The sequence below is a fragment of the Caloenas nicobarica genome, chromosome 4, assembly GCF_036013445.1.
Source record: "Caloenas nicobarica isolate bCalNic1 chromosome 4, bCalNic1.hap1, whole genome shotgun sequence".
NCBI lineage: Eukaryota > Metazoa > Chordata > Aves > Columbiformes > Columbidae > Caloenas > Caloenas nicobarica.
Window position 1 is genome coordinate 51,441,282 of NC_088248.1, and position 13,340 is coordinate 51,454,621.

General features: G+C 37.7%; 1 protein-coding gene across 6 annotated transcripts in view; it reads right to left on the minus strand.

Annotated features, from left to right (window-relative positions):
- The window catches only part of DCUN1D4 (defective in cullin neddylation 1 domain containing 4), a 38,747-nt gene that overhangs the window by 9,944 nt on the left and 15,463 nt on the right, over window positions 1-13,340 (minus strand). For 4 of the 6 annotated variants that reach the window (XM_065633771.1, XM_065633769.1, XM_065633774.1 and 1 more), the window contains exons 4-6: window positions 12,092-12,121; window positions 10,684-10,798; window positions 767-858 (exon numbers count right to left, since the gene is read on the minus strand). In XM_065633771.1, the coding sequence (XP_065489843.1) occupies window positions 767-858; window positions 10,684-10,798; window positions 12,092-12,121 (237 nt within the window). The remainder of the gene's footprint in view (window positions 1-766; window positions 859-10,683; window positions 10,799-12,091; window positions 12,122-13,340) is intronic. The other 2 variants (XM_065633773.1, XM_065633772.1) reach the window with 1 other exon arrangement.

Consider the following 13,340-nt stretch of genomic DNA (forward strand, 5'->3'; position numbering starts at 1 on the left):
CAGAAAACTGCAAGGTGACCTTATTTTCTCTGTCAATCACCTATTTCATTTCCTTTTGGTCTTTACAGTCATTAGATCATTTTTCTCCACACTTCAAGTTCTCCCATTCAGAAAAACACATGTAAAAAAGTGAACATAATGACCAACTTCACTATTAATGAATCATTTCTTGTGACTGCAGATCATAATTAACTATCCTAGAAGTAATGCCTGAAGAAAATTTTCATACGCAAGGGCAAGAATAAATGATACAGTCTATCTTCCCTATACCTTGTGATGGAAAACTATATAAAAGACAAGACTAGTATGGGATACTTGAATTTATTCACATCTTTTGAGACCATAAGCACCAGATTCATCAGGAACAAAACTAATATTACTACCCCCCCACCTTCTCTCTCTATTTCTTTTGTTTAATTAAAGACACAGTTCTCTTCTGTACTATTCAGGACTAACATGGCAGATGACAGAACTTCTAAAGCCAAAGAGGTTACAACATTCAGGACAGAAGGACAGCTTTGACTATAAATAGATTTGAATAGTAAAGTATACGTGTTCCAAAATAAGTTACACACCTTCTGTATTCTTTTTATAAAATAGAGACAAAGACAAAATTGCCCCTTGAACTCTTCAACTTCATGCTACACAGAACATAAGCAAAGCTTAAGACTTTTACGAAAAAGCCCCTATATTCAGTCTTGGAAAAGCTCAGTATTCCAGTGTAGGTTAAACTGTTATTAGGAGGAAATTTGCATTTCATCCTTACCTGCATATTCATAGAACCACTCTAAGCATCTCTTACTTGAAAAGACTTCTTCCTCTGCTTTTATTCTAGTCGAATCATATTTTCTATACATACTTAAAAAAAGAAAGAGAAACAAGTAATTAATTCATCGTTTTTTTAAAAGCAATCTTTTAGTCAACAGCCACTGTAAGCAGCAACATTTTTCCTTTCATGAACCAGTTAACCCATCATTTTGCCCACATATCCAGCCATTTGGGACACTGCTTAACAGCGTAAGAATCACTGAACCTAAATATTGTGTGTGCTCAGTCTGTCATACTTCAACTGATGTGTAGTTGTTATCCATGTACATGAACCTTCCTTAAAACAAATATAGACTAGTTCAAATTCAACCCCAAGCTGCTTTGTGTAAGTTCAGTTAAGACTTGTGCACACCATTAATTACCACAATCAACCAATGGGCTGCAACTTGGTCGTGGGTCTAAACCCAGAGCAATTCCACGTCACAGTCAACACAAGTCCTACCTGCAGGCACACAAATACTTCATACACTTTGAATTATTACCTAAGGAGATCTGCACATACTCTTTTTGCCTCCTTAAAAAAATCCTATAAAATGCATAAACACCAAAATAAACGTGACCCACACTTGAATTATTCTATAGCCAGTAAGCTGGTAACACAAAAGAAGCACAGAGAACAGGCTACAGGTCCTCACTCACAATAACTCAAGGAGCCTCATTCATCATGGGGTAAACAGTAATCTGAAAAGCTCAGTCGATAACACCTCTTCCCCCCAGAGATGACCAGCAAGGTAATGCTCTCCTTTGACAAGAAGTGTAAAGAATTTTAACTACAGTCAGGAAACAACACTTTAGTACCGCTCTCCTGAATTTGGTATCTGAAACATGTAAAGCACGGAAGGCACAGCAGAAGTTCACGAGTTACTCCACCCTGCCTAGACTTTTCTGAAACAGAGACTATCCCATTTGTGCCTGTTAGAGGAAAGACACTCGGCAGTCCAAGTAGCTGCTCACTGCTGCATTTGCATTCTCTGAGCCATTGGCACCACTGCAGCAGCTTGGGCTCACAGGCTGAGCAGAGCTGAGCAACACATGGCTGTGACTAAAGGAGGCAGCCAAGAATGGCTCCGTCAGCATTCCAAACACACAGTCCTTCCGATTGCAGGGTCAAAGCCTGCTGGGGGAGGACAACACAGTGGCTACTTGATTCAAGGAGAATGCTGAAACAACTTGACGAAATTAATTTCGAGTTGATTTCATCACCATTTTGTCTTTCTAGAAAGACATGTAGTAAAAGATGCCTGGACTTCGGAGCTTGGAGTGCACTGATCCCACTGTCCTCCACCTAGCCCAGCTATCAGTTATGAGGAGCTACAGAAGTTAACAGCACACAGATCATTCTGACAGTATTTCAGAGAACTACTTCATGTTTATTGTCATAGTCCCTTTAAAGCAGGGGTGTCAAACTCATTTTCATCAGGGCCACATCAACCTCGCGGTTGCCTTCAAAGGGCCAGATATAAATTTAAGACTGTATAAATGTAACTACTCCTACATTTATACAGTCCTATAATTACATCCGGCCCTTTGAAGGCAATCGTGAGGCTGATGTGGGCCCCAGTGAAAATGAGTTTGACACCCTTGCTTTAAAGTAACAAACCATTAGAAAAGTAATACCAGTGAGAGCCAAAAGATAAATTGCTAATTGGAAGACAAATACAAATGAGGGTCTTAAGAAATGTCAAGATGGAAAGGAATATTAACACTGTAATGAAACACACTGATCTGCAACAAACTGAAATACTGCACAAGAATGCCAGCCACACATCTCAGAAACATGGATAGTCATATACCTATAATGTGTAGGGTTGGTGTTTTCATTTTGAAAACGCTTTTTTCTATTTGAATTACCTACTTTGTATAAGCTTTACTGCAGTTGCAAAGGAACAGGCTGACAGCACTGCCCAGTAAGTAAACAACTAAGACAGAAGGTATAAGCCAGTTGGATCAATTTTATTAAAAAAAAAAAAAAAACGAAGTCTGATAACTTAACATTCTTATACTTGTAGAATTAACTGTGATTATGAAAGACCTATCCGATATTTTTTAGGCTATTCTGAATTCAGAGGAATCAAAACAATTTCTTGATACAAAGAAAGAAGGCATTCTGCCACTTTGGCAAAATTCTAATTATTCACTATCCTCTTTTTTGTAGCAAACAAATGTGACAAACACCAACTGGAATAACAAGTTGAAAACTGACTGTAGCAGAAGCTAGTCAACATCTCTTTCTATTCGTCTGTAAGAGCATTGCTGGGACCTAGGGCATGCAAAGCTAATGTGGTTCCCAAAGACAGACATTCATCACATGACTCAATGTTTTTTCTTACGAAGGGATGATTACCAAGTGCCCTACCCTGCTTGTGCAGGTAACTCATCAGCACATCAGCTGTCAGTATGTGAACAATGGATTTAGGAAGGAACCCTCAAGAAACAAGTTTCTTGACAGAGCTCTAAGTCATCCAGGTATATCAGAAAAAGGATTTCTGCATCTACAAGTTGCAGAGCTAAATTCCGTAGCCTGAACTAAGACACCAATGATAAGAGTATGTGTCAGAGGAAAGGGGAACAAGAACAGAAAAAAAACAGTCCTTTTTATACATTCACCTCATCTACTCATACCAAGTTTTCACAGAACTGATGCAGGACTGAAAGTCATTTGCTGTGCTTAAGGCTAAGGTAACTGTTTAGAAACCGCAGGAAACAAAATCATTAGCAAGTCCATGTGCCCAGCATATGGCCAAGTAACTCCAAGCAAAACTCTCTGGCCTCAAACTTACCCTTGTTCAAAAAGCTCAATATCTGACCACTAGAGTTCGATTTTTGAGAAACCAGAACTGATTACAGATCTTCCAACCTGTGATGCTAAGATAAATTACTTCGCAAATTCAGAAAATAAAATCAGAAAGGATATACTCTTGAGCTATCCCAGTCCCTGCTACAAGCTAATTAGCCAGACTTAGTGAAAGTGCAAGTGATATCATATCACATTTGTAATGAAAACAGACTACACACGGCCAGAAGTATAAAACCATTCAACAAAAATGGCTGGATGAATCTCGAGATGCCTTTTTCTCAACCTAAAGGAACTTATAGCAGATCACGTATTCTGCAAGACAAGGATCACTTGAAAAGGAATACAACAGAAACAAGTAACACCAACGCAGATCTGGTATTAGTGATCTCTCATGTACGTAGCTGAAGTCTGTTGTCTCTCTGCTTACTCCAAACACCAAATGAGTTTCTCCCCCCAGTCTAGCAAAACCAGTTAGTTCTATTAGCAAGAGACTCCTAATCCCTGAAGTGCTTGGTGAATCAAGATGAGCAGGGAGATCCATGCAAGTAAGTAGACAAGTGTCTGAGATTACGGCCTAGGACAACTTGGTTCAATTATCACAGCAAGCCCAACAAGGCAGCACAGGGTAAAGGTGATTCCAAAGATTGTGTCCTCTGAGCTACCATTAATACAGATTTTATTGTCTCAAGAACTGTATGTGCACAGGAGAAAAACAAAAACTGTCAGAGACACTGGGCATCAGATTATTTCTCATATCTTTGGAATTTCTCTGTACATACTGCAAGATGATGCATCTTGTCTTTGCACTAAGGACAGTATCTCTTGCTACCCAGACAAATACAAACCGTCAGAGTGCACAGGGTAGATATCTGAATACTTTGGGAGCACTGAACATCTAGTGAACAGGTCTGAGTTTTAAAGAGCAAGTCCTCAACAGCTCACAGCTTCCTCAAGATGATCAGTACCAGTAGCCTGAAATAGATGGACAACTGTTACATTGACCATGTTACAGTTTGGTAATTTGCTTGTGCATTGACGGTCCATAAGAGGAACCTGCAACATACCAGAATTGAAAGAACATACTGCTCAGAATCTAGAGGAGAAAAGAGGGAGAGAAAAAAAAAAAAAAAAGAAGGGCCAGTGAGTACACCTGGTACTTTTGGTACCAGAATTTGTACCACTGTCAGAGAAGGCTGACACTGGAACAGGATTGCTAAAGGATGTTTTTCACCATCATCAGAGCTAGAAAGGCATGTGCAGAACTTTCTCCCAGAATTTCTGCTATATCAGTTACTACTGGACAACAGCAAACTCCAAGCCTTTGTGTTTCAAATTACCCTTTCATTTCTGAACCTTGACATGCTGCTCATCAGGAACAGCAAGGGAAAAAAAAAAAAACCTATGGGCAAAGAGTATATATTTGTCTCTCAGATGAGACATACATGCAGGTACAATGACTCAGAAAAAAAATCTTCACTTGAAAAATAAAAGTTTTTATTAGTTTAGCATGGCACTGTCAATGTCAGGACAGTGACAGCAGACTTCAAAAATGTTTCTTCATATTATAATCAATATTCCCTTAAGGAGCATCTCTTTCTAACAAGCATTTTACTAACTAGAGAGAGGAAAGAATGTGGGACAGAGCAGGGAAAAAGCAACATGAGATCTATCTACCTAGATTTTGTAAAAGTGATATTAACTACTTAACCATACTTCAATGAAGTTTTTTTTCTCAGAAATACTTGTATCTCCATCATGACCTAAAAACTAATAATATCATCCATTTTTAAAATTATCTTTGAAATACTCTTATGAGCTAAGGGATTGTTATATCCCTGCAATAAAGATGAGATAATGTAGTTTATAATTGCAAGGTAGATGTAAACAAAATAATTTTAGATATAAATAAACTAATTTTAAAAATTGAGTGTCTAGGCCTTTCATGTTTCTTTAAATACGCAATCATCCATATCTTTTCCAGATTATTCTACTCTGTTTGTAACTGATTTGCTGAGAAAGCAAAAGCATGAAAATTCCACCCCGCTATTATGGGGTGACTAGACAAGTAATCCAAAGAGTACATGGTGACTTCCAGCAAAAAGAACAAGGTCACGGTAATTCTCTTCAAAACCGGGTATCTACTCCTGTCTGAGCATGCTTCAGCTCTGCTGGAATGTGCTAGAGCTCCACCTACCACAGCAGCAACTCTGGGCTGCATGGCTCCAGAATTTTCAAACTGAGACCAGTGAAAGCACAGTCTTTAGGTCATGCAAAACATTCTCTTGATTGTGGAAGCTCATAATAGCTCTCTCAAGGGGAGAAAAGAAAAAAAAAATGTACATAAGCCAAAAGTTAATCCCTCTCAAAGATCTACAGCCTGCTCATTTCACATGGTCAGTGTTTACTGAATGAAAACATTAAGAAATTTACCAACAGCAGCTTCGTTTCTATGCAACCAGAACTTATCCAAAACCTCTACCTAATTTTGTTTGAGCTTCCAACTGAGTAACTAATTGCTTTCAGATTACTTATATTTTGAAAGATGCAAACTTTTATTTGAAGATGTCCCCTACTACTTCTATTAATTCTAATCTATTAATTTAAAATTTTGGCTGAGAATTTTCATTGGTGAAGCACAATGAAAGTATTTTTATAAGGCCTTACCCATTCATTCACAATTATGATGTAAGCAATAGCTTCATCAATACTGTAGTAGAAACAAGTGGGGGGGCAGGAGAGAGATATTTTACAACTTGCAAGGCATGACAAAGACTGTCTAAAGCAAACCTCGGGACAAATTTACTTGACTGGTAGGTTTTATGAATGAATATGTCTTACTTCTCCCTATTTAAAGACTTACAATCATCTCTAAACTTTTAAATTAATGTTTTGAACTTTGCCTGGCTTACTTAAGGAGCAGTATGTATAACAGCATACATGCTGATAGTCACAAGTCCAGTTTAAGTTTCATCAGAACTGTTAAGTGAAGTTCACTGAAAACGTATAGAAACAGGGAAAATTATACCTGTGCATACTTAAAAATCTCTACTTCAAGGAACAAGGTCTAGGCATCTATGACGGTAACACAGGCTGTCTGCATGGGACACGGCCAAACCAGTTAATAAACAACAGAACAAACCTCTTAACAATGAAGGTTTTGAAAACTTCCAAGGTTAGAGCACTCCCATTTTACTTTCCCACGTTATTAATAGTGTGTTGACTACATTTCCAAAACTTAAATTTTTCCACTATATAGAGCTTATTACTGAATGAAGAAAACCTATTTTTCATGTTAATATGCCCTTATGTGGTCCATACACACATCCAGGATAAATGAGATTCTAGATCTAATTGCTTGAGAAAACTCCTAGTTTTCTTCTTTCTAAGGCCAAAATATCCACTAGTGTAAGATTTCTGCCTTCAGCATGAGTCTGGAATAAGGAACACTTTTTTTTTTTTTTTTAAATGAGACTATCAGAAAGAAGACATTACATTATACAGCTCATTTTTCCCTAAGGAAAAAGCCAATATTTGGCTGGAGATTGTGTAACAGATACACAGCATTAGATAATTACACAGTGAGGACTATACTCTTACCTAGCAAATATCTTTACATGAAACTTGCTTTACCTTTCCTAGGACTCTTAACACAGCAATGGATGAGCAATGTAAAGAAAATGCATTGTTAACTCAAATTTGAGAATACCCTACATTGTGAGAGTTCTAAGTACAATGAAGTCAAGACTGTGATATCGAGAGGAAAATACGAACTAAGTCTTCGAGTCATTATGTTTCAGTGAGTGTGTGCTAAACTGTATACTTCCAACAGCTGTTCTTCAAGACAAGATAAATCTTACTGTGATCCAGAAATGAATACACCAAGTTCTTTACATGATATATCATCTGGTATGAAGATTCTCTCCCACCAAAACATAGTATTCGTGGTTCAAGGTGATGTCATGAACATTAACAGAATTCAAGCTCTTTTTGTATAAGGGTGGAGGAATGTTAAAGAACATGTTTGGAATTTTTTTTTTTTCATAATCAGTCCATGCATGAGATCAGCATTTGCAGATAACTTCACTAACAACTAGATTTGTTTCTATAAATGTTTTTCCTCAATAGCCAGTTTCATTATTCCACTAATCCTTCCAAGATGAGGTTGTATCCCTCACGGCCTGGAACTGAGGGTGAAGACTATTACAAGCCTCCCGGTATCAGGTATGTTAAAACGTATGAGTTTAAGGGCCTTTACAAATCATCTTCTCTTTCAGCACAGAGTCCTGCTGAACTAAACTTTCTGGAAAGAATACATATCTTAACAATATTACTACCATAGTTGAAGAGATTATAGGAACACACCACAAATAGCAAAGACTGAAAATATCACCCAACAAAACTATCCACATAAGGATTAAAAAAAATAATTCCTTCATGTGGACAAACCAAGAGGAATCATCAACATTTAGCCTCAGCTGTGATAACATCATTAATGATGACACTCCTTTGGTCATCTTCAGACTACTACCTAGAATTTTTGCACTGCAAGCAAATAGGAAACTTGCAATTAGTGAATTTATTTGTTAATGTTGCTCCTGTAAGTTCGCCACTGTAACTGACAAACATACAAAACTTACATCATCCCATAAGTATTTGAAGTGGCAAATCACCTCTGTTAGGAAATTCAGCCTCTTCTGGAGAGCACACACCATATTTTTTCACTTAAAGTAGACACTCAAGAACAGACACTGACTACTCTTTTTTTCCTTAATACAGAATCCACAGAGGACAACGTCCCTTGGAAGCTTATCCTGAGTTACTCGTATGCAGCTTCTCGGAAGTCTGCCTCTAAAATGGAAGCAATGGTAAAAAACAGGGCCTAGAAGCCCCTTATTCCATAAATTGGCATTGATTGCACTATCCATACTGTTTTAATTGTATACAGCATTCTCTGCATCCAGTGTAAAATGAAATGGTGTTGCAAATAACTAGGTCTGCAAGAGCACACTGCTGTAGAGGTTCCTGATTTCAGACTGATTTCTGCTTGATGAACTGAGATGTCTGATCTCCAAAGCCCAAACGTGACGGGCATGAGCTCTGCCTGACAAACAAGCATGGAAGCAGGACACAGCCTGCTCTTTGTCCAACTTGTTCACAGAAGGTTACAGGGGCATAAACCAAATCAGAAGAAATCCTTCCTTGAAAGAAAATGGAGCTCCAAGACTGAGCTGAATGTTCAGCAAATGACTTCATATTGCCAGTCATGCTGAAATAAACACTGTTTTCTTGAGGACTAAAACAAAAGAAACTTACACACTGGGAAGCAGAGAAAGAAGGAAGACAGATACAAATTGGAACCACATCAGAGAAGGATATTTCCCTGTGGCCCATGACTGGCAGAGCTGGTTTCACCTCCACTTCTAAAAGCGGGCTGAGGTCTTCCTTTTAATAAAGTCTTACACAGCAGTAGAATGAAGACTAAAGCAATTCGTTATAAACTGAAAGCCAGAAATTTAAAAAAAAAATCCTTCAAACAATGTTTTCAAGAAACTCTTAAAAATTATTATATATATACTACTGATAGAATAAGAAATCAGTTTCTCATAATTTTCTTCTTTGAATTACACAAATCAGTATGCCTTACTTGCAGACAACCTAACTTTCTAGGGGTTTTGGGTTGTTTTGTTTTACTATCAGTGTCTTGCAAAGGGAGATAGAGTTGAATTTCCTGAACCTCCCTGTTTCGATTCTAGATTCTGTCCTCATTTTGCTTCCATCCTGTACGCATATCTTTGAATAAACTGTAATGTTCTCTATAAACTACTGAGCTGTTATATTTCATTATCCCTGAACAGCAACAAAAAATATTAAGAACATGTACCGCTTTTTTGTTCTTGCTAGTGTTACGTATGCAAAGCAATGAAAGGGAGAGTTTAAATCACTTTCTTCTTCTGCATCAACAGATCATTTAATAAATTCCAGTGCAGCTACAATTGTGCAACCCTATTAAACACAATGGAGTTAGAGAGGCATAACTGGAGGCTTAATTTGGCTACCAGCATTTTTCTTACTCATGCTAGAGAATAAAAAGGAAAGCGCCCAGCTTGATTTCAGGCTGACAGTTAGGAGAGAAATGCATCATTTTACCTTCCTGAAGATACTTCTTAAGGAAGCATGTGTTTTCTGAGTCACCGATTATACATGAATGTAATAGAGCTCAAATTCTACTGACTGACGCAGTAGCAACCAAATTTTCTGGCTCTATACACAACTTTTCAATGTGAGGACAGTCTTGCACCTATCATGCAGGAGTGTACAGTCCTGTACTCCCACAAGTTCTGAATTCAGTGCATGTAAATAGTGACCATCTTGCACACAAGGAGCACATTTGATGGTTTCTGAATGACTGAGACTGACTGAACATATACATACTGAAAATTCAACACTTGCAGAAGTCTCAGCTATGCAACACTCAGGCCAAAATAATACACTGCTCATGCACGCAGTTATAACCCACTTGCAGTTCTGTTGCCCAGAGGGAAGCTGAGCAGCACCGCCTCAATCACCGCTCCACCACTGGCTACCACTGTGCCTGGGCAATCTTCACCTTTCCCGTACGTGATCAGCATCAAATCACAACATGACAGGAAGAGACTAGCAGGACTTCAAGAGCTGAGTGGGCTACAACTACATTTACTTTTCTGACAGGCTGTAGATTGAGAATGCCCAATACAGATCTTACACATGTATACAGGAAGAGATCACTGTATTTCTTAGAAGTTGTTTTGGAACAAACAAATATGTCTATTTTGACAGCTGGCCAACTAGAACAAGAAGAAGTTCCCTACAAGCTTCTTGTATGACTAGAAAAAAGGTGAGACAAAAACTGAACCTAAATGTGCTTATCAATATCCCACAGTTCAATCACAGGCTATGGTTCCACACTGAGAAACCAAGCAAATTTGAATAACACTTCCATCAGTATTTAAAAACATGATCATATCAGCTATTCAACTTTAGATATTCCATCAATCTTAGCTCATGGTAAGATGACATACCCATCATGTCTACTTTTCTTAGCAGATAAATCATCTCCTGCTGCAGGTCTCCTCTTTTTCCTTGGAGGCATCACTTTACTAAAGCAGTCTGATGAACTGCAAGACCGGAGACTTCCTACAGAGGGAATTAAAAACACCAGTACAAGAAGTGAAACTGTTGCAGACCAGTTAAACTGTGTCCACTAATAGGCATATTACAAAGGGAAGGGAGGAAGTTAGTGGATTTAAAAATTACAAAAGAAATGGTCTCCTTTCAATAGCAAAAATCCATCTCACTTTACATGGTGTTCTATGACCAGATTTCAGTTAAGGCCAAAAGTACTATACCAAAATACACAGTAGTGCTAGTGCTACCTCAGTCTAACAAAAGGCAAGAACTGAGACTATCCTGAAGAAGTATTTAAGTCTTCAAAAAGGCATCCTCATTTTTAGTCACTTATTCAGATCAGAACTTCTAAGAGTTGTTCATTACTTTTATAAATACAGATGTGACTCAAAAACTAGAGCACCTACCTCTAGAAAACAAAACCTTTTTCTTTTTAAGCCCCAAATATTTTATGATACAGACAGCAAGAGGTAGGAAAGGTTTTGTTTGTTTCTTCATTTGTTTCTTTGTTTTCTTTCTTTTAGGAGCAGGGAGGAGAGACATTCAGCAACCACTATGGGAAAAAATAAGTGGCTGGCTATATCATTTGGACTGGAGAGTTCTTAAAGAATGAAGGTCTCCAAGCAGGAAACAACCAATTCTAGACACTGATGCCAATCAAGCGGCAGACTTTCCCTCCCATTCTCTCAGCCACATGCTCCTATGTCTCTATTTTGTCAGCACTGGTGACTCTTCAGTGTGCCAATCCAGCTCACCAAACCTGTAGGTAATTAACCCAAGCTAAAAAAAATACCAATTTTCTGTACATTAGCACAAGAAAGAGCAGAGGACCAGCCCTTCTGACGACAGCAAGCTGTTAAATTGCCTTCGCTGTCTCATGAAAACAGTAGGCCAACACTCCAGGCAAAATTTTGTCCTAGTTTCATATACTGAAGACCACATGGACAACTGAGAAAGGTGTGTGTAACAGCAGCTCAAAGAGCTATCAAAGCTCTAAGTTTTATGCAGAGAATTTTAAAAGGAAAGGAAGAGAAAGGTGAGGTATAAAAATCCAGACACAAAGCAATGCCAAAGAAACTTGCAAGAAAATATGAAAAACTCCAGCATGCCTACGCTACCTTCTCTTAGCTTCAACAGCATCCAAGTTTAGCTATGCTTTATTAAGATGCCTGCAAAATCTTTTATTTTAAAATCATAGCACAGAAGCAAGCAATAAAACTTTGACTACTTTTTGACACCAAGGGAGCAGACTGGAATCGGAGCCCAATTCCCAACAAACACTAACAGCAATCTTTTGCTTACCTATTCTTCGTATCTTTGAAAGTCTCTCTCCTGTTATAGGAGAAACACATGTAAGGAACCTTACAGCCTCATAGGCTTTGCTACATGTAAACATGCACTGAAACTATTAAGCATACGAAAGTATGGAGTTTTCTAGTATTAGGCAAGATGTTCAAACCAGTTTTTACATCAAGATGAACTGATTTGGTTTCAACTAATAAAGCTTTTGCACTTAGTAGGCCTTCTTTGGTCTTGCCTTGATACTCATTTCCATTAAGAAGAAAATTAATCTCTCTAGTTCAGGAAATAGTCTTTCCAGTTCAAAAATTCTTCCTATAATTTTTTTTTTTAACCCTGAAGATCCCCCACCCCAGCATCCTCCCAGGAAAGTATGGCCATAGCTACACTATCTTTTAGAAATAAAGTTTTTAAAGTATTGTAAATTCAAATTATAATTTAACTAGTTATCAAAAAACTTCCAAGCATTATACTCCATAAACAACTATCACATGAAAAAATCATAATGGCTCTTTCAGAAGAATATACTTCTAGAAGCACTGTTACAAACAGAAATTAACACTAAGAATATTTATCTACTTCTCACCAATATCAGATATATCTGAAACAGGTAAGCCAGAACCATCAAAAATTCGCAGTATGCCTGATGCATTTTACTACCCAGATTAAAGAAACTAAGGAGCCTGATCTGCTGAATGTCATTTGTTCCATCTGATTACGCTTGCAAATTAACGATACTGCAAAATTGTACTCCCATAAGTTATTGAAACTGTGATGCCTTATGGCTTTTTAGACCAGGTTTCTAAAGATTTTGCCAGTAAGTATTTTTTGAAAATTGACACAAACTAAAAACAGTTCAGATGACACCAGAACTTGACAGACAGGTAGAGGCAGCCAGATTCAGACACACACTAAACTTAATGAAAACATGTGCTAATAAACACCTTGTTTTAGAAAATATGTATGCACTTGAATACAACCTGTAGTTATCTCATGCCTTTGAGAGCAATTTGATTGTTTTTAAATGCCTTTCTATTACCAAAAAAAAAAAAATCTAATTATGATGGCCACAGCCATTGGATGCTGGTAGAATGCAAGAACATCCACCAACCCTGCCCCACCAGGGCTTGTCCAGTTTACTGGTTATTTGATTGGGAAAAAAAATTACGCAAGGCCTCTGTGAAAAGAGAAGCATAGCAAAAGATGAAAACAGAATAAATGAAAATACAACAGTTATAGAACAGGAAAATAA